Source organism: Drosophila serrata, unplaced genomic scaffold (genome assembly GCF_035046125.1).
Source record: "Drosophila serrata isolate PLE 108 unplaced genomic scaffold, ASM3504612v1 contig_382, whole genome shotgun sequence".
Classification (NCBI taxonomy): domain Eukaryota; kingdom Metazoa; phylum Arthropoda; class Insecta; order Diptera; family Drosophilidae; genus Drosophila; species Drosophila serrata.
In genome coordinates this window covers 4,280,527-4,302,290 of record NW_028257280.1, presented here as the reverse complement: position 1 = coordinate 4,302,290, position 21,764 = coordinate 4,280,527, and the positions used below count along the sequence as shown (strand labels likewise).

Below are 21,764 nucleotides of genomic sequence, written 5' to 3'. Positions count from 1 at the left end.
CTTAATAAATGCAAAGGTATTTATGAATTTAAATTGCAAAAATACCTTTAACCATTCACAGGCTCTTGTGGAATCCAGAAATCCACAAATGAAACGTTAACTTTATCTGATATAAAATAAGAAAATTGTTATGTTATAAATGAAATATCAAGTATTCAAGAAGCTAACTCCGCTCGAGTCATAAATTTAAAAGGTAAATGGAAATCAATGCAAAATTATAGCACATTTGAGCCATAAATAAGGTGGAAATAAGGGCAAAACCCGATCGAAATGGGAATGGGAAAATCGGGTTGGTCATTTATTTAATTTTTCGCACGATTTCAGCATTTGCCATTTGCTGGCCGGAAAAGGCCGAAGGAAAAATAGGGAGAAAGCGAGGAAAACCTGGAGGGAGGCAGACAAAAAGAAAGTCAGCAAGAGATAGAAACATCAGTTAAATGACCACAAATGGGGGTGGGTCGGGAGGGTGTGGAAAGTGGTATGTGTGTGTCCAAGTGTGAGTGGGTGGAGGGGTGGAGGGGTGGAAAATGGAAAAGTGGTAGCCTGTGAAGTGCCGGGCAAATAAAATGGGGTGCGGGGAATAATAATAAGAAAAGGGTCTCTCTCACAGGGGGAGGGGCGACAGGCGAATGCAAATACGAGAAAAAGCCAAGTGAGCGTCGAGGAATTTCCCGGACAGAGGTGAAAGCACTTCGTGCAAATGAAATTACCCACAAACCCAGAGACAGTGACACATGTACCTGAGTGCAGGCCACGTGAAATGTATGCAAATTCCTTAAATTCAAACTGAAGCAAGCCGAGTCTCGAATTTCAAAGAAAATATGGAAAAACAAGAACTTATTCCCTTACCGCGCCACGAAAACAAAGTGCAAGTACTGCGGGGAATAAAAGGACGACATTTTTCGGGGGGTGAGTTAACAGCGAAAGAGATGGCAACAGTAACAGTTACAGTCCACATCCTGCGACAGGGGAAATAATTGCAAAACAAACAGAAAAGGAAAGCGCGCGCTCAAACCGAAAAATCATAAAAACTGTCCCTGCTTAGTGGCTCACTCTGCACTGCCATTTGTCCATCATCCAAGGGCAGCAACGTAGCAGAGGAAAGCAGCGGAAAAGCAGAGAAAATCAGGAAAAGCAGCGCACCAGCAGAGCAGCAGCAGCGCAGCTACAATCTCAGCGAGCAAAAGGACTTCTTCGGCAAGGAAAAGCCGGTCCACTCAATTGCTTTTGTTAGATTGCCAAAAGAGCAGGGAATGTAGAATTTGAAATTGAATTAAAATGTCCAAAAGGGATGGGAAATGTGCAGAATTATCCATATGAAATGATTCTGAATTACTTAGACTGCATTATCCAGCAGGCACCCTGTTTGGTCACTAAACGATTTGACTAATTTGGCGCCTTTTCTGCGCACTTTTTGTCCTGTTTAGGAATATATCCTGTCGTGGAAAGAACCACCGTTATGATTACAATGACCCCCATGATCCCGACCAGCAGCATCCGTGTGTGTCATTCCAGTCTCAGTCCCAGTCCCTATCCCTTCTACATGTCCTATTTTTCCCCCTTGTCCTTTGAACAGTGCCACGTTGTTGGCAAATGCTTAGCGGTAAATTTTGTCCTGTACAGAGGAGCGAGTATGAGTTTGAGATTGGGCCAGGAGCTGGCCTGGGATGAGGTAAAAGGGGGCAGTCAACCAACCAGTTAGCAGACCGGCTCCTGGCAGTGGTTGCTATCTGTGTCTGAGGACGCACAGAGCTCCTCAATCCCCTCCTCTTTCATCAGAGGAAGGCCCGCAGTTTAAAGTTCCATTCCTGTACCCGATCCCTTTCCAAATCCGAATGCCTGATATGCCAACGTTTTCCCTGGGCCTTGTTGACGGCACATTCAAATATCCACAACAGATGCGATGACAGGTCCTGGCTCCCCTTCCTCCTCCTCTTTGGTCCTGGGACAATGCGGCGTATGATTATTCGAGTGCTAATGTGAGGGAAGTCGTCGCTTTTGGTCTTGCCTAGTTTTATGTGAACTCTATTCTTTAAAGTACCTTTTGCTGGCCAGATGTCTTTTTCGTCATCCGTTTCTGGTCAACGGAAGTCTCCCAAATGAGTGAGCTGCAATCAGGAATCGGAACCCGCTTCGTATTGGAGGTCATCAGTTGTCGGTGGCAGGCGGACTCGAAACAGGAATGGGAATAGAAATTGAGGGCGGAATTGGGAGCATCGATATTGACGTCGCAATAAGCGATGGCCGGAACAAATGTCGCTGACTGACTCCGGCCGGGGAAATGGGAATCCCCGCCTTCCGATTGGCCTAAAAGTGTTGACAATGCCATTTCTCAGCGGACCCACCGCCGGAGGCAGCTGTTCCGAGTGTGCTCCTGCGCTCCTCTCGAATGGCTCTGCTCATTTTTCAGAGGGCCAAAGGACCAGTTTTGATTAATGGTCAGCCGGTTTGAGCCGGCGGCGACTTTTTTATTTGGCAATTATGTTGTTTAGACCCCGCAACAGATTTCGCACCTCGAACATTTTTCATGCACCGAAACACGAGATACGCCCAGTGCTGGACTTTGATTCCGTGTTCCGGGTCTTGTCACTGGCATGCGCCGTCATTAATTCTCCTATCCCTCTACTACGTGGTCCCCCTGGATACCCAGATATCCGCCATTGTCTGTCTGTTCGGAATCCCTGTTTTCAGCCGCTTTCATTTTTCAAACGGTTTTTGGCTTTTCCGACACTTGACAAGTGTTTTCGACTTGCGGCAGAAGGTGTCACAAGCCATGGACAGATTTGAGGTTAGCTGGAACGAAGGGGAAAGCTATCTGGGAGGTATCTTTTGGTGGGCGGAACTTTATGCAAATGTAGAGTACTTAAAGGTGGGGAGAAATTCAAGAGTAACTTTGATGGTGACTTGGCTGTATCCTAACTTTGTTATATTTTGCTAAAGGTATAAGAAAAAATTATGATTAATACATAAAAAAAACTATACCTGTCTCAAAAATCTTTAAAATATGTTTACAGGATTTTTGTTTGCGGAGAAATATGACTATTTAACTATTAAAATTATTTATATATTCTATAATCTATTAGGCTATTTCTTTTAACCTATTGTTTTCTTATCAAACATATTTCCATATGTTTTTCCCTTGGGTCTTATCTGCACAAAACTTATCTGTCTCTCCCTTAGTACCCTTAAAAAGACATTAAAATCACCAATTCTTCTCCGTTCCAAGTGTCACACCACAAACCATTGACCCTTCAACAAAAGAGAAAAGGCACAGGAAAGGAATTTCCACTCCCCAACTGACAATCGGATAAAACCTTGACACGTGGCACAGTCCCCCCGCATTTTCCAACCCCCTCCGATTGCCATGGTAATTAGCACATCGAATGTCGAATTAAATGAAGCGAAAAACTCCGTTGTCTCTGGGTGGCATGGGAAACGTGCATATATATATAATTTGGAAAACACACTGGGATAAGGGTATCAAATTGTATCATTTAGACGGTACGCTTGGACTGCCAATGGACTCCTTCGTGGGGGAGAGGACTCTCGATCATTGGAGATAGCAAAGTCAAGAATCTTCGATTTCCCAGCACCTGGGAAAAGTTGCGTCCTATTCCGAGATCATAAGTGCGATCGGTAGAGTCCGCAGAAACCGCATTGTTTACGACCAATAGAATTTGCCAGCTTAACACCAGCAAGGGAAATACAAAGCACATCAGATTAATGTAAAAGATGGTTCTCATTAGGTATGAAAACAAAATGTCCGAATCATCCGTAGCGAAAGCTTCATCGAAAAATATCGGCAACCAATTTTCCCGATTAAAGCCATGCTTTAGGGCCATGATGAAATTGTAGATCTGAGCCTGGCCAGCTCCAAGGGTAAGGTGAAAGTTCAACGCGATGAAGTAACGTTGATTGTTGTGTCCAATGCAATTGGCCGTGAAGCTGCAGTGATGATCACGCTTCAGAATGCAACATTTGCAGATTTTACAGTGCCAGACTCTCGGTGGCATTAGTTTGTCGCATTTATCACAATATCGCCAAAGGTACTCATCTCCCTTTACAGGCTGCAGTAGTTCCGGTCTCAACTTGTTCACTGAGCTTGTTGTCCTGCAGCAGGCCCAAAGATTTCCGAAAATATTGTAAACGATCCAAGTGGCGATCAAGAAGTTGATTGTCTGTCCAAAGAAACCATGTAACTGCGGCACCACATAGAACACATCATAAATGTAGTAGAAACAGGTCAAGACGATGAGCACGATTATGGAGAGGGGTTCCAGCCAACAGTAGGGATCCTTGTAAATGCGTTTTACGAAATTATCAGTCGTAGAATTCACGAAAGCCATGTTTTACAGATATAGGGAGGTCGCATCTAAGTGTATCTAGGCTTTTCTAAGTTAAGGAAAATGTTGACTACAATATCAAAGCACACAAGGAAACAATTTTATATTATCGAACTGAATTTGTTACATTTAACTGAAAAGACTCATTTACTGTTCTTAGATTTCCACTGGGTGCCACGGTGGGGCAGAGGACTGTGAATAGCTGGCGAGAGGCAAGTCCAAAACTGACATTGTCCCAGTACCTGGCCAAAGTTTCTCCAGACTCCCATATCATACTCCCGATTTGATTTATTAAACATCACAGTATTACGTTGGATCATCAGCACTTCAAAGATGAACATGATTACTGGAAATAAAACGCACAATATGTTCACATAGACAACCATAGATATGGCCACTCTGAATCCATAGTTTGGTTCAATCGAACCTTCAAGGAACGCCATCACATACAACTTTAAAATATTGCCTAAAACAATGCCATGTTGCCAGGCAAAAATAAAATTATAGATGAGGGCCAGGCCGCTGCCAAAGCTCAGGGAAAAGGTCAACCAGAGGAAGAATCTTTGATTATTGTGTCCTATGCAGTTACCCGTAAAATTGCAATGGTGATCGCGCTTCAGGATGCAGCACTTGCATATCTTACAGTGCCAGGACCTTGGTGGCATTACCCTTTGGCATTCCTTGCAATAGCGCCATAGATGCTCTTCCTCCTTAGGAGGTTTTCGGTGTTCCGGAGGCAAAGTATCCACCGAACTGGTCTTCCGGCAACAGGCCCACAGGTTCCCAAGGATATTGTGGGAAATCCATGTGCCTATTATAGCGTGAAAAGTCACTCCAAAGGGACCCATTAATTGCGGTATTACGTAGAACACATCGTAAACGTAAAAGAATGGAGTGAGTATAATAATTAAGGTCATGCAGAGGACTTCTATGCAGGACATGCTAGATTTGGGAGTCTTGATCGGGGAATCTTTGACAGGTTCCGATGGGTTTTGATTATCCAACTCTGCGACGGGCTCTAGAGGTTCATGGTTATCCAAGTCCTTTACAGGTGGCTCCTTTGGGTTCGTGTTATACATATTTTAAAACTATAGGCCTTTAATGCCTAAGTCCAAACCAAAAATAAAGTGTAACTTCTTGTAGTATTGCTGACAAGAATTTATGTTATGTTTATGAGAAATGTTGATAGTAATTTCAAAGCACTCAGAAAAACAACTTAATAGAGAATTATATATTTTTACAAACTGAATTTGTTAATATTCAACTGAAAAGACTCAGTCACTCTTCTTAGATTTCCATTGGGTGCCAAGGTGGGGCAGAGGACTGTTAATAGCTGGCGAAAGACATGTCCAGAACTGAAGTTGTCCTAGTACCTGGCGAAAGTTACTCTGCACTCCCAAATCATATTCCCGATTTGATTTATCAAACATCACTGTATTACGTTTTACCATCAATACTTCGGTGGTGAACATTAGTATTGTAGCAGAAAGGCACAATAAGTTCACGTAGACGACCATAGATATTGCGGTTCTAAATCCAAAGTTCGGTTCCATCGATTCTTGAAGGAAAATAATCTCATACAAGCTCAAAATATTGCCTGTAACAATGCCATATTGCCAGGCTAAAATAAAATTATAGACAAGGACTAAGCCGCAGCCGAGGCTTAGATAAAAGGTCAACCAGAGAAAGAATCTCTGATTATTGTGTCCTATGCAGTTACCAGTAAAGTTGCAGTGATGATCCCGCTTCAGGATGCAGCACTTGCACATTTTGCAGTGCCAGGACCTTGGTGGCATTAGTCTTTCGCACTCCTTGCAATAGCGCCACAGGTGCTCCTCCCCCTTGGCAGGTGTACGGAGTTCAAGGGGCAAAGTGTCCACCAAGCTGCTTTTCCGCAAACAGGCCCAAAGGTTTCCAAGGATATTGTGAGTAATCCAAGTGCAAACTATAGCGTTTAACGTCACTCCAAAGGGACCAAATAATTGCGGAGTTACGTAGAATACGTCGTAAATGAAAAAGAATGGAGTGAGAATAATAATTATCGTTATGCAGAGGATCTCCCTGTAGGACATGGTCGATTTGGGAGTCTTGATCGAGGAATCGTTGACGGGTTTTGATCGGCTTGTATTATCCAAATCTTCAACAGGCTCTTCAGACTTCGGGTTATCCATGTCCTCTAGAGATGGCTCCGTTGGTTCTACAGTATCCATATCTAATATTTATACGCACAAGAATTTATGTTTGAAGATGTAGGCATTTACTGTCTGACAATAACTTCAAAGCGAGTTCCTTAAAAATACAACATATATTTTATCAAAATTATTTCCAATTCATTTTCAATAAGTTAACGAATGGAAATTTCAACTTTTTATTTCTTCTCTGGCCACTGAGTACCATCATGGGGCAATGGACTCTTCAATCTCGGCGAAAGAAAGGTCCAGAGACCTTTTTGACCCACAATCGATCTGAAATTCTCCCGTAGCCCAAGATTGAAGGAGTCGTTGTTCAGGTCTAAGATTACAGTGTTCCTCCAAATGGACACCATTTGAAACATGAACATCACCAGAGGAGGCAGGAGAATGTAGGCATTGAACATGATGGTCAAACCCAACCAGTTGGGAGGACTGGGACCACTGGCAAACTCGTCCAGGTAGATGGCCACTGGCCATAGCCAAGTTATCATATAAATGTAATCGAAATTCTTCAGCATAAAAATAATGGTATTGCCCAGGGACAAGAGAAGACCCAAGGTCATGTAGAAAGTAAACCAGAAGAAGTGACGCTGATTATTATGACCCACACAGTTGGCAGTGAAAATGCAGTGGTGACTCCGTTTCAGAATGCAACATTTACACACCTTGCAGTGCCAGGATCTTGGTGGCATAAGTCTCTCACAGGAATCACAATAACGCCACAAGGACTCGTCTTCAGGAGACGGACATAGTTGATCCCAGCGCAAACTCCATACGCTGGTGTCCGTTCGCTTACAGGCACTCATATTAGCCAGGATATTGTAGGTAATGAAGACAGTCGTTAAGCAGCCAAGCTTGTACATCACTCCGCTGGTATCATAAACCTGGGGAACCACGTAAAGCATTTGTGTAAGAACAAAAAAGGCCATTGTGCTATATAGAAAGCTTGCTGAGAAACGATGTGCTATATCCCTGAATCTCTGAGTATCCCAATTAGCAATTATATCCACGCACTCAACAAATAAACACACTGTTAAGTCGTGAAAAGGATTTTTTGATTTCAATTCTGCTGGAGATTTTCCAGCATATATACCCAAAATTACTGACAGAACACACATGGTGTTGAATTTTTAAATTCCAATAAATTCAAAAACTTGACAAAATATTCTAAAGCTAAAGTTGTTCATGTTGCATTGCAAGACAATAGCCTATAAATATTCCAAAACATTGTGTTATACCTTGTAATTTTAATATTTATAATATACCATTTCTAAATTTAACAAAATAAAGACACAGATTCTGCTTCATAATGTTATACTATACCAAAAATCTAGACCTGCTGCTTAACGATCCACTGGGTGCCATCGTTGGGCAAAGGACTTTTGATTGTGGGCGACAAGAGTGTCCAGAGCAGTCGCCTGCCCAGGACACCTTCGAAATTCCGCCTCCATCCAAGATCATAGCTCCGATCAAAGATCGTATAACACGTACTATTTCGATGGACCATCAATATTTGCAAACCAAACATAAAGAGAGCGATTACCAACAGAAACATGTTCAACTTGAAAATGGTGGAGATCGTGTACTTCCAGTCTATATTCACATCCTCACTATAAGCGGACAGTTTGCTAAATAGCAAAATGGGATCGGCTGTCATCAAGGACTCTGTTTGCCAAGCATAAATGCCATTGAAGACCAGAGCCAAACCGCAACCGAAGCACAAGTGGAAAAGAAAGCAGATGAAATAGCGCTGATTCTTGTGACCAATGCAGCTTCCCGAGATGGTGCAATGGTGATCCCGCTTCAACATGCAACCTTGGCAGAGTCGGCAATGCCAGGACCTTGGTGGCACCAATCTGTCACAGGCAATGCAAAAATGCCACAAATGAGCCTCACCTTCGGCAGGTGACTGTCGTTCCACCGGCAAGCTGTCCACGGTTGTATTGGTTTTAAAACTCAACCACCAGTTCCCAAGGATATTGAAGACTATGAAGCCACCCAACAGGCAGGTGAGCCAGTACCAGCAGCCGCTAGTATCGAGTATATGCGGCACCACATACACCACATCGTAGACAAACAGGAATCCAATGACACTGAGCAGGACAACAGCGGAAAATGGATGAAGTACGTTCACGATTTTCAGGCGATGTCGTCGCGAACAGCGAATTACCGAGTCCTCGCACTGAACCATCATCCTGCGAGTCCAGCAGACCACAATTACAAATAGTCTTCGGAATCCAATCATTTACATATGTGTGTTTAAAGAAAACAAGTAATTTTTTTTCAGAGTGACTTTAAATGCTCAAATTGAGCTGATCTTGAAATATGAATCTAACTGGCAAATCGCATCAGTCAGTGAGTTGGAAAAAAGTGGCATTCAGTCCTTTGCTAAGGATTCCAAATTGAATTTCTTTTCGTTTTTAAGCGGATTAACGTAAAATTACATTTATAATTGATGAGGACAGAGTCTGTTCAAGCTTAAAAGACAAATTACAAAAGGCATATGGGTAAGGGAAACTCATTTTTTCTTGGGGTTGAGAAAGTCAAATTTAACAAGAAAGGAAGTTAACTTCGGCACGCCGAAGTTTATATACCCTTGCAGATAGAACTTCTATGACTAGGAATCCCTACAATAAAAATTATATATATTTATGCATTAAAAACAATGAAGTAATACCTGTTTTCATTTCCTTCACCTAAACGATCTTTGTATTTGCAGTTCACAGATTCGCATTTTTCCTCTACATCATACATGCAATTTTACACAAAATTTAAGACTAATATAAAATGGCTATACCTCAAACTAGATGAAAATCTGTCGAAAACTGAAAATGTTATAATTTTTTTTGTAAAAATTTTCCGGTCATTCCTATGACAGCTATATGATATAGTCGTCCGATCTGGCCCGTTCCGACATATATATGAGTGAGAGTATATAGAAGGCTAACTAAAAAGTTTCATTCAGATAGCTTCAAAACTGAGAGACTAGTTTGGGTAGAAACGAACAGATGGACAGACGGACAGACGGATAGACGGGCAAGGCTAGATCGACTCGGCTGTTGATCCTGATCAAGAATATATATACTTTATATAGTCGGAGGTGCCTCCTTTACTGCGTTGCAAACTTCTGACTGAAATTATAATACCCTGCAAGGGTATAAAAAAAAGAAAAGGAAACAAACAAGGAAAAAAATCCTAAATAGGCTTATATTAGCAAGCTTAAAATCCTTATTTTTTGAGCGGGTTTATGTGTGAAGAATTACTTTTGCAAAAATTATATACAAGCATTGCTTGAAATATGTTAACTTTCTGTTATTTAAAAGCATACCAATTCTTAAAAATTTGCTTTACAAATATAGATCAACTTATTTTAATATATATTTTACATTGAGCCGTTCGATCATCACCATTGTTGTGTTCTTTGTTTAGTAAGTTGTGCTGAATAAACTATTTTCGGGAGTTAAGTATACTTTACTATAAACAAATAAATGACACCATATCCCCGCTCGTCATGATCATCACGGCTCTTAAAGAGAGCTTGGAAGACTTTTCGAGATCAATAATAAGCTAGTCAACACGGGTATGGGTATGGTAATTAAACAATAATTTAATATAAACCATATTTTCATGTATCTTGACTTTTTGGGCCTTGTTTTGGTTTCAATTATCAAGAGATATTTTATTAACGTCTTACCTTAATTAAGAAAACTATAATTTTTATGATTGCCACATCCACTTGATCAAAGTCTATCAACCACCAAGCACTAGATTAGTAATCTATATAAAAAACACACAAAAAGAAGAAGAAAACTAAACTTCCTCTAGCTAGGGCCTTGCTTAAGTATAAGACTTGAGAATCGCAGAGGAGAGCGCTCTATGTACCAAATAGTTAAACAAAGCCTATCTTTCAGTCGAAAGCTTGAAACTTAGTGATGGAGTCATTTCTGATCCTATTATTCATATATATTCTTGATCAGCATCAACAGCCGACTCGATCTAGCCATGGTTGCCACATCCACTTGATCAAAGTCTATCAACCACCAAGCACTAGATTAGTAATTTATATAAAAGAAGAAGAAGAAAACTAAACTTCCTCTAGCTAGAGCCTTGCTTAAGTGTAAGACTTGAGAATCGCAGAGGAGAGCGCTCTATGTACCAAATAGTTAAACAAAGCCTATCTTTCAGTCGAAAGCTTGAAACTTAGTGAAGGAGTCATTTCCGATCGTATTATTCATATATATTCTTGATCAGCATCAACAGCCGAATCGATCTAGCCAGGCCCGGCATAAATTTAATTTTTTCAAATTTTTTGACAATTTTAAATTTTTATAAGAGGTATCGTTAAAATGTAAAAATTGACGAAAATTTGAATTTTTTTAATTTTTAAATTGAGTATGCAGATTTGTTACCCTAATTAAAACTGAAATTAATGCATTTTTGGCTTAGTTATGATATATTTAATATTTGACCTCTTAATACGTAGCTAACTTCAAAGGTATTAAGAAAATTATTCATGTTTTTTTTTTTTGTATATAAAATAAGTTTTTAATATATGATTAGTGTACTTACCTTGAACTTCTATGAGTAGGAATCCCTACAATATAAATTATATATATTTATGATTAAAAACAATGAAGTAACACCTGTTTTCATTTCATTCACCTAAACATATTTATATTTGCAATTCACAGATTTGCATTTTTCCTCTACACCAAACGATCGTTTGTTTGGCACCTATATGATACAGTCGTCCGATTTTCATGAAATTTTACACAAAATTTAAGACTAATATAGAATGGCTACACCTCAAACTTGATGATGATCTGTTTAAAACTGAAATAGTTGTAATTTTTAATTGTATTAATTTCTCGATCGTTCCTATGGGAGCTATATGATATAGTAGTTCGATTTACATAAAACTTTACACAGAATTGTTGAGTATAATAAAATGGGTATATCTCAAATTTGATAAAAATCTGCTGAAAACTGAAAATGTTATAATTTTTTTTGTAAAAATTTTCCGATCATTCCTATGAAAGCTATATGATATAGTCGTCCGATCTGGCCCGTTCCGACATATATATGAGTGAGAGTATATATGTAGAAGGCTAACTACAAAGTTTCATTAAGATAGCTTTAAAACTGAGAGACTAGTTTGCGTAGAAACGGACAGACGGACAGACGGACATGGCTAGATCGACTCGGCTGTTGATCCTGATCAGGAATATATATACTTTATATGGTCGAAGGTGCCTCCTTCACTGCGTTGCAAACTTCTGACTGAAATTATAATACCCTGCAAGGGTATAAAAATAATACTAAAAATTTAAAAAATAATAATAATAAGGCATGCCTTTCTACTACAAATTCCTTTTCTCTTTAAATTATGATAGACTTTCCGTTGAAATATTTCCCAATACATTCATGTTTCTACTCGAGTTACATTCCATTCGGAGAAAAAAACCCTCTAAACTCGACCTTGTTTAAAAATGTAAGCATAAACATGTAGAAAATAAATTCGCTACAGAAAACAATGAAGTGAACGAGCAACATCAACATGGTTATATTTCCCTGGCTTTCGCAGCAGCTGTATATTATGTAAACAAAGAGTAGAATAAAAACAACGGCGAATGCATATTAAATACACAAAACAGCTGGCGGAGTCGACTTCATTTACCCCACAGACTGGCCACAAAATGGCAGCTGTCAGCCAGGTTTTTACCGACCAACCGACCGACTGACAGAAACGCGGCAAACGTTGTCTATTTCACATAAATTTTTATGAATTATTAATATGAACTAGAGCATTTTGAATGTGGCCAACGGAAGGTTTTTGGAGCAAAGTCGCGGTTTTCCATTTTAAGTTTGCGGTGAGCATCACCTTTAGAGAGAGTGGGTTTCCCTTTCGGGAGTAGAGTGCTATGGGTGCCCTTCGTTTGCATAAAATATGTACGAGGGTGCGGCACTTTCCTCACTTCGTGGCTAAATGTGTTTGCCGTCTTAGGACCCCAGACCGGAAGCAAACAAACAGCCATTTTGTGCTGTTCGACGCTGCCGTTTCCGGCGCGTCGCTGTCAATGTGTTTGTCAGTAGTCAACCTGTGGCTTGACTTTCTCTCTCACACTCTCGTTTCGCTTTCTCTTTGACTTTATGCGGGCACTTCAAGTCATTAGCATTTGCTCAAAAAAGAAAAGACACACACAAAGAAGCACACCCACACAGCAAAAGAAAAAAAATGAAAAGGAGAGAGTGGAATGCGAAGTTGGCAACTGCTTTTTGGCCAACTTCTCGCATAATTGCCGAGTTTTGCTGCTAATTTAAGATGATTTCCACCCCCTGCCCAACTCCACGCTGCCGGTGTCTCTGTTTGATTTCATTACGAGGAGTCTCTGTCTCTCAACTTTTGGGCAGATGTGTTGAAAAGTTTTCCCCAACTCGCAGTTTTTGTCTCCGTTTCTTATGGCAAAGAAGAACTTCCCAGGGTTAGGCCCTGTGCGTTACTGTGTAATTTGCAAGCAATTACCTGGCAGGAGCAGCACCACATATAGTACTCTACCCCAGCCCTTTATATCTCCGATCTCCCTCTGGAGAGCGACTTCTTGGAATGTAATTGAGTTTGAAAAATGTTTAAAATTAGATATGTGTGTGTGTGGCAGAGGTTCAGGAAAAGCTGCTGCTGCGTGAGAGGCATGTAAACGCATGAGAGGCCTGGTAAAAATGTATTTAACCTTAGATACTTTTCAAGGGAATACTCCATAATATAGGGACATGACAGATACTCGCAATTACGTTAATCGTAATCTACAATTGAAAGTCATGGAAGGACTTAAAGAAATTTAAAAAGGGATTTAGTTTGAGTTATATATCCTTATGGGTTTACTAGGGGAGTTTTTATATAGTTTAAAACCTTATTTTAAGATGAGTAAACTTGGATTTAAAAGTATTATAAACTAATAAATTTATGAATATATTAAGTGCTTATTAAGTTTAGGCAAATATCTCATCTGATCTCGAAATACTTTACCTAACTAAGTTAGGAACATTTTCGGTAACATTTTTTCTAGGGCACAAATTAAAATATAAATTATTTTAAAATGTATTTCATTGTAATCTTCCAGCAATTTAAACAAGCTATAAACTCTCCTTAATCATGTAATTTTTCATTGGACCTTTAATGTCCTTTTGTATATAAGGAATTAAAACCGGTTTGGAAGAATTTTAAGCATTACAACCTTAAGGGATTTCATTCTGAGAACTCCATTTTATGTCTCGCCATTTCGGGATAAGTAATGATTATAAATACTGGCGCACGTGTGCCTGGTGTACCATTAATATTATTCTACATTATGCCCTCACATACATATGTATGTTGCTTTCTTTTTATAGGTTAAGGCCCTCTCAAGACCCGGACTCTACTCCTCGGCTCGGCAATTAAGGTGCAGGCAGTTCTCAAGTTCTTGCACTTTAATTTATTTTGCTATTTATCTAGGCTTGTGGCAAGGCATTAATTTAAGTACAACTTCCACCTGGAGTCCTGTGATGCATCGTTCATTTAAATGGTCGCTGGGACCGCCACCTGGTACCGATTTATTGTGCTCGATTGCTCTGGGTGCAGTGCAGCGAGCGGGATTTTAATGAACCATCAAACGGCAATTGAAGCTGTTCAATGCTTGCAGGGCCAACGTTGCGTATGAGTGATTTTCCAAAGGCGAGCCAGATGCGCTGGGTGACGGTGCTCAGGGTCCTCTACGAATGGATTCGCCGCTTTTCTGTGCCATGTTTTGTGCCAAAATATGTTTTTGGCTGGATGGCATGTAAAATATTTGGCACTTGGCACACAAAATGGCTTGTCATTTGGGCGAAATGAGTTGGAAGTTTTACGTGAAGGAAACGAAAATTTCATTCCTTTTTTTTCCTTTTTGTTTTTCGTGCAGGAGGCACCACCCGCCTCTTTTTACAAAATATGTTTTATTTTTTTATTCGATCCTTGGTGTGTGTATGTGTGTCTGTGTGTGTGTGTGTTTTTTTTTTTTTTGTTACTGGTCGCGACATATTTTGTTGTTGTTTCATTTTCGTTTTCATAAATTTTTCATTTTGTTTGACAATGTTTTGCGCCTTCGACATGTGTTTGCAATTTGCATGAGGTGAGTGTGAATGTACGGAGTGTGTGTGAGTGTGCAAAAATTGGAACGAACAAGGACTCTGTCTGTCTGTGTGTGTGTGTGTGTGTGTGTGGAGAGAAGAGGACCTTTTGGGATACAATGTTTGCTGATTGATACTCTGTGGCAGAGCAAAGTATTTGCCTTGTGTGATTAAAGCTAACTGATTTTAAGAAGTTACGAGAGCATAATTTGGTTAAAGGGAGGATCGAATTAATCGAAAATTAAACTTTCTTTTAATTCTGAGAGTGTTTTTTTTATAAAAACATGTATACAGTTAGACTATTTTAATCTTATTATTATCTCTTACAAACTATTGAGTAATTGAACTTCAAATTGCTCTAGAATTTATTGTTTTATTTTTATTGATTAGGATTTTTTTTGCAAATATACATTTATGTATATCATTTATGTATATCAATAAAGCTTAAATATGTGTTTTCTAGATATATTAAATCAATTTAGTAATATGTTGATTTTTTGGTAAATCAAAGTTTTTCCAATGTCATAACTAAGCCAAAAATGCATTAATTTCAATTTGGAAAGCTTTTCTGTGCTAGTCTTTAAAGGGCTAAAAACTCTGCAAGCTGAGATTTATTATTAAAAAAATAAATACATTTTTTTGTAAAATTTTAACAATTTTAATGATAAAAATTATGAAAAAAATTTATTAAAATTTTTTTTGTCTCCAGACATGGCTAAATCGATTCGCCTTTTCATGCTGAACAAGAATATATATGATTTATGGGGTCGGAAATGACTCCTTCACTTTCTTTTAAGGTTTTGACTGCAAGAGTCTGCATTTATTTTCCTTTGATTTTAATATTCATATTTTATAATGTTTACTGCCCTGTGAAAGCATAAAGTAAACATCAATGTTGAGCTTAGCTTTTATTTTGCAATTACTTTAATGGCTTATCTGTATAAATAAAATTATTATTTACAATGTTAATTAATAATCAAAGCTCAGATATGAAACATCAATAATTAATCAATGCAAATGTATATACAACACACCGTTGAGCTTCTTTGAAAGTATTTTCGAGCATGAATAATATTTTATGCCACATAAAACTCAATTTATCTTTTGGTTAAGGTCAAAACTAAACCCTTTTTAGAGTGCATAAAATATATTCTCATTTTCCTCTAATACAGACATATCTTCTTAAAAATCTTTATCCTGTGTCTGAGAGTATTTTATTGTCGCAGTGACCCCTTCGTGCGGCTCATCCATTTCCATATTGACATCCCTCCTGTGTGTGTGAAATATTGGAAAACGCAATAGTGAGCGTGAATGCCGGGTAGCACTTTGGGTTTTTCATTATTTTCATAGATTTATTGCGAAAGTTTTGTGATTACTTTTCTTTTTTTTCCACCCCGCCACTGACACTTTTTGCTGTTTTTCATTTTCATTTTTATTTTCTTTTTTTCTTATTATTCGCTGATGGAAAAGCAGACCCAATTGCTGATTGACTTGGCCGCAGCTGGAACGCGTAAATGTAAAGGAACGGAAAATGGAAAGTCCTGGGGCAGAAGAGCAGGGAACTATTTACGCGGCATAGTTACGTTAGCTGAAAAGCAATTAAAAACTAATTACAGTGGCAAAAATGCGCAAAGGCATTTAATAAAAACTTAAAACTTAATTCAGTAAATGCCAGACAACAAAAGCAAAGCGCCAGGTGGGTGACAACGCGGATAATTAGAGCAAAAGGCAAAAGGAAGGTGGAAACATCCACGTACATAGCAGTGACACAGAGGGGAAAGTAGAAGGAAAACTGGAGCCGCCACGCACACCTGACTTTGTTCCTTCCATCCGGGCAACGTGGCGTATGAGCAATTAGTAGTTAATTGTAAAGTTACACCAAGTGAAGGGAGACAAAGGGGGAGGGAACCCGGAGCCTGCAATCGTGACATTGACGTCGCGGATGAGCCAAGGACGAAGGATGCGCCGTAAACGAAAGGGATAATTAAGTAGCAATTTTTGCCACTGCAGCTGAATTTTTAGCAGCTCGGCAGCTGCGAACGTGTATGCTTGATAAATTATCGCGTGTAATTAGCGTATCAATAGCGATAAAACAAAAGCCCCAGCACGTCGTGCTTGCTTGCTGGCTAAGCTGGGCTGAAAATAATAAAGGAGCATGGGAGAATGGGGAATGTCAATTAAATATTAACCTAATAACTCAAACGCAGCATCAACAAAGGGATTACCACGGAGGACGACAGGCAGGCAGTCAGTCAGGCAACCAGGCACTTTAAGCAATGCTTTTCGACTAATTGAAATTGAAAGCTCAGACTAAAGGCGGCTAAATCCGCTTGGCAGGATAACTAAGCAAGACGATTAGAAGAGCAACTAACCGAGAAATGAACAATGGCCATTGGGTAAGCCAAATAAAAATCAAACACGCAAGATGCAGAAACAAATGGCAGAGTTCTCCAAGAGCAAGCACTTATGTAAGGCAGATCAGGAAGCATTGACAAAAATCAAACAATGAAAGCGACGTTCAATAAAAAAACAAAAACAAAGTGGGGAAACCCCATGGAAAAAGGGCAGCGATAAGGAGCAGCTAGAAGGAAAAACGGGAAACCCAAGGCAGGCCAAACAGCAGGATAAAAAAACAAAAGCGAGATGGAAAGTCCCTTTTCCTGCTCCCGGGCAAAATGAAGTGGCAACAAAAAGTGGAAGGAACACAACAAAAAGAATGACAGGAATCTGCTAGCTAATGCTAAGGACATAGGAAAATGAAATTTAAGCCAAGTGGAATTGCCGAGAGTAATGTGTAAGGCTATCAAGTGTGAAAAGTGCTTGACTCAATAAAGACTCAATGTCAGGACTCATTTCTCAGCGAGCTTGAGTCCTTTTCGCGCAGCATCCCTTTTCAGATGAGAGAGAGAGAGAGCAGGCTCAGAGCTTTTGCAGGGAGAGCAGGATACAACAGAGGAGAGAGCTGATGAGAGATGCTGCTCTTAGTAGCTCTTAAAACCCATTTGATTACTGGCCAATGCTCTTAAGGTTTACTGGCACTTGAATGATTACAAACTTGTTACAATTATAACAGAGAAAGCTATGCAGTTTAATTATTAATTCTCAAGCCATTCCATATTCCATATTCCATATATTCCCCGCAGACCCCAAAGATATTTGTCTGCAATTTAAATCCATCTCGACCAACTCAATTAGCTTCAGTTGCCATTCATTTGGCCAATTTCATATTTGCATAGTTTCCACTCGATTTACAAACAACTCGATGCAGGAATTTCTAGGGATATTTGCCTGCAGTGTAATAAGTTTTCGATGGAAAATGGATTTATCCCTGGAACGCACACGGCTAATGCAATTAGTTCATTCACCCTTTTGCAGGGTGCCAGGATGATGGATCGGGGCCAATGGCTGGCTGGCTGGCTGAGAAGCTTATGTGTCTGTCGTTTCACAACTAAGCCGTTTTAATTTTTGCGCCTCGTCGTCCTTTGAACTTTGACACACACACACACACAAACAGAGACACCAACACGAACAGGACACACACAGAGGCGGCTATCCATGTCAAACAGCTGCAGCGGCGCCTAAAAGAATGCTTTGTGTTTGTCTTTCATTATGTGGGCGCAATAAAAAGGAAGGGGCGTGTCACTGCCTTTGTCTCTGAATAAATTACATTTTTGTTCAGCATGTAATTCGCATTCGCATGTGTCATTGACGCCATCTTCTTCTTCTTAGAGAAGGTTCATGACATTTGACATTTGTCCAGCTTGAGAAACTCACTCATTCATTCATCCATTCCCTCTTTCAATTATTCAGTTATCAATATTCAATTATAATTACAACATTGAATGAGAATGTAATGCCAGAGCTAATTTAAATGCAATATTAGGCAGCTCATTTACTTACAATCTTCGGATGGTGAGCTGTTATTGTAATGGTTTTAGTGACTGTGATTAACTAACTCATTTTGCATAAATTAAATTGCTTAGAGTTTGTTTTTGTTAATATTTAATAATTTATAAAAGTGAACATACCTCTTTCAAATGTTTTGAATGTAAATGCAGCTTTAATTACCTATACATAAACCCCTTATTAATTCCTCTTTTTTGTGTCATTTAATCGATATTTAAGCATATTTATATTTATATATTTGACTCAAAAATCAGTTCCTGCATATATTCCTTATGTCCAAACTTGATTTTATCGATTTGCCAGCGTGTCTGAGTTCGCACTTAATGAAATCATTTAACGCTGCAAAAACACAACACGCAATATCAAGTATACGCCATGTGCCAAAATTCATTGACTTCTGGCACAAAATGAAAATGTTTAGTCAAGTGTTGCCTGACCTCCGCCACACCCGCTCACCCAAGCATACACACACACACACACACACACACACAACACATGCTCAACGGAGCAGCAGCAGGACACACACACACAACACAACAACAAGTACCATGTTCCCAGGAGGCAACATCAGCTATGTAGCTATTTTTAAAGCTTGGCCCCCGGGTTCATGGAAATTTCATTTGCCTGCTCAGGTTCCTTTCAGCCGGACTGGACCGGCCTAACTGCGGTAATTACTCACACTTGACCCGAAGGGTTTCCCTTCTGTTTTTCTGTTGTTTTTGGCCAAGTAGAATCAACTCGATGGCTCAGCTGGCTGCAGATAAATTGAGAATTTTGCAGTGGACAGTGAGGCTAAGAGAGCAATGGTATCGAAAGAGGGAAAACAACAATTTTTAATTAATATTTCAGGATTAACTATTGAAAAAAGTTACTAAATATGATTGTAAATTACATACAACTATAATTTAGATAAAGATTCTAACTCTTAAAAAGATATTCAAACTGTAATTGCCGTTGCAATTCGAATTAAAGTTTCTTATAAATAATATTTATAGCTTATAATATATGTATTAAGGTAAATTGGTAAAGCAACCAAATTTGTTTCCAGTGCTTTCACAGTTGCAATTGATAAAGTACCAGTGCTGCTGCTGTGTTACTCCCAAACCTTTTGCAATTTGCCAATGAACATTTTGTGCCGATTTTCTGCAGATTTATGTGGCATCGAGTTGATTAGATTAAAGGTGTGCCTCGTTCTCATTCCAAAACTGATTAAGTGTCCTGCTGGGGACCATCGAAATTCCTTCTCTCCTAGTCCCCTGGTGACAAAAATAAAACCTGAGCCAGGTTATTAAGTAAATGTGGCACTGGCACAACTTCCACATTGGCATAAATTCAGTTGTTATAGTTCAGTAAACCAGCACACACACACACAAAGGACATGGGTATAAACAATACTTTATTTACAATGTAATGGCATATAAAATGGCTGCCGTTGCCATTTTCTTGGGCACCTCCTTTTGTTGTATGTTGTGTGTCCGCTTTTTCGGTTTATTTGCCAGCGGTCAGTTGCTTAATTTCTATGCTTTTATTTGCCACAATTTCAGTTTCTTGCTGCAATGCCGACTGTGTGTGTGGTGGGCGTGGCTCTCCAGCCCCTCGATTCATTTCTCTCTCTCTTTTAGCTGTGTGTCTTGCCCTTCTTATTTATTTTCGTAATAACAATAAATTACATTTTTCTTCGGTTTTCCTTCTGGCCCCCTTCTGCTTGCGTGTGTGTGCTCATTTGCTAAGTTGTTTTATGTGGCTGTCGCTTGTTTGTGGCTTTTTGACATTATTTGGATTAAGAAAATAAATCCTGGCCATGGCTGGACAGCAATTTTAATATTTTTTTACTCTCCATCCACCCTGCAGCATTCATATTCACCAGTAAACTTTGATTTTCGTTAAATTTTGTTGGTTTTTTTTCCTGTGCTTTGGGGCTTTTTAATGAGCTGAATTTTATTATTGTACAATTACTGTAGTATAGCAACTTTTTTACAATAGTGATGGGAGAAGTTCAATGGAAAATGGAAGGAAGATCCGGGGGTGACCATGCTACTTACTACCGGGACTCGAACCCGGACCGGCAGTGCTACGGGTTCCAGTGTTTGTCGTCTCAACCCTTTGAGCTACCACCGGCTGAAGTAAAGTTTTAATCTATGGAATGGCTTAAATCAAATTTTGGCTTACTGAGGTAGAAAGTTTACGGCAGCCTGAGCTTGTCATTTCAGCAGGAATACAATTAAACAAGGTAAAAATGAAATCCCCTCAAGTTGGGCAGAGTTTTGTATATATTTTCAGGTGAAAAATCAAATCAATCAAAATAAGCTTTTGGGTGAATAACAGATGGCTGTTGTTATATTTTAAGCATTTAATAAAAGAAAAACAATTGTAGTAAATTTAAGGGATTTAAAATACATTTGAGGAAAGCTATTAAAGAAATTTTTCTTAAAAGCTTTTTAAAGTCACTAGAAAATTACTTGAACAGCTACAAAAAAATAGTAATAAAAGAACACCTTTTAGTAATATTTTCTTTATATATTTAAATCAATATTTTAATTTATTTTTTTTTATATTTCCACACAAATTCTATAGTAAATGCTATATATTTAAAACCCTCTTAAAATATTTAAACTGTTTTTTTTTATTTTAAACTGCATAAAGTGTGCTTTTTAGCGAATTGCTTTTGATAAGAAGTGATGAACAAAGCACCTAAAACGTAAAAATATTTGAAATAGAGAGAAAACCAGAATAGAGAGAAAAAGACAAGAACAATAAAGCAAGCTGGCTGCGAAAATAAAACTGTTGCCTGATTCAACATTTTGGCCGCGACATTTCTCTCCCTATTGAGGACTTGGCCAAAAGAGATGGCTAACACATAAACAAGAAGAACACCAACACACACAAAAACACAGACATGCTACAAAAAAAAAAAAAAAAACACATAAAAAAGACACCTCACTCAGACAATCGTTAAATGGCAGGCATTAGGCTTAGTTGGAATTTTCGAAACGTTATGGCGGCGAATCCGACTTATTTCTTTTTTAGTCCCTTTCTCTTTAGATGTTATGAACTGGGGGAAATTCTTAGCTAAAACTGAGCTAAAAGGAATTGTTTTTTACTTAGAGGTTATATTACTTGACTTGTTGTTCTAAATCTATTTTAAAGTAATGCTTTTCCCTTACCTTAATGTATTTTTAAG

General features: G+C 38.9%; 6 protein-coding genes across 6 annotated transcripts in view; all 6 read right to left on the bottom strand.

Moving 5' to 3' along the window:
* The window catches only part of LOC110186896 (Lipophorin receptor 1), a 122,742-nt gene that overhangs the window by 33,521 nt on the left and 67,457 nt on the right, over positions 1-21,764 (bottom strand). The gene's annotated exons all lie outside the window — the stretch shown is intronic.
* On the bottom strand, positions 3,419-4,358 carry LOC110186900 (putative palmitoyltransferase ZDHHC24). Its single transcript, XM_020956218.2, has one exon. The coding sequence runs from the start codon at positions 4,344-4,346 to the stop codon at positions 3,495-3,497; it is 852 nt and encodes a 283-aa protein (XP_020811877.2). The 5' UTR covers positions 4,347-4,358; the 3' UTR covers positions 3,419-3,494.
* On the bottom strand, positions 4,422-5,549 carry LOC110186897 (putative palmitoyltransferase ZDHHC24). Its single transcript, XM_020956216.2, has one exon. The coding sequence runs from the start codon at positions 5,420-5,422 to the stop codon at positions 4,487-4,489; it is 936 nt and encodes a 311-aa protein (XP_020811875.2). The 5' UTR covers positions 5,423-5,549; the 3' UTR covers positions 4,422-4,486.
* On the bottom strand, positions 5,558-6,671 carry LOC110186296 (putative palmitoyltransferase ZDHHC24). The gene has a single exon (XM_020955411.2). The coding sequence runs from the start codon at positions 6,551-6,553 to the stop codon at positions 5,618-5,620; it is 936 nt and encodes a 311-aa protein (XP_020811070.2). The 5' UTR covers positions 6,554-6,671; the 3' UTR covers positions 5,558-5,617.
* LOC110186297 (putative palmitoyltransferase ZDHHC24) lies at positions 6,635-7,653 on the bottom strand. Its single transcript, XM_020955412.2, has one exon. The coding sequence runs from the start codon at positions 7,651-7,653 to the stop codon at positions 6,712-6,714; it is 942 nt and encodes a 313-aa protein (XP_020811071.2). The 3' UTR covers positions 6,635-6,711.
* Positions 7,763-9,025, bottom strand: LOC110186898 (putative palmitoyltransferase ZDHHC24). The gene has a single exon (XM_020956217.2). It carries the CDS (start codon positions 8,778-8,780, stop codon positions 7,866-7,868), a length of 915 nt encoding a protein of 304 aa, XP_020811876.2. The 5' UTR covers positions 8,781-9,025; the 3' UTR covers positions 7,763-7,865.

Coding starts and splice junctions, on each gene's coding strand:
- LOC110186900 (XM_020956218.2), bottom strand. CDS start 4,346: ATGGCTTTCGTGAATTCTACGACTGATAATTTCGTAAAACGCATTTAC.
- LOC110186897 (XM_020956216.2), bottom strand. CDS start 5,422: ATGTATAACACGAACCCAAAGGAGCCACCTGTAAAGGACTTGGATAAC.
- LOC110186296 (XM_020955411.2), bottom strand. CDS start 6,553: ATGGATACTGTAGAACCAACGGAGCCATCTCTAGAGGACATGGATAAC.
- LOC110186297 (XM_020955412.2), bottom strand. CDS start 7,653: ATGTGTGTTCTGTCAGTAATTTTGGGTATATATGCTGGAAAATCTCCA.
- LOC110186898 (XM_020956217.2), bottom strand. CDS start 8,780: ATGATTGGATTCCGAAGACTATTTGTAATTGTGGTCTGCTGGACTCGC.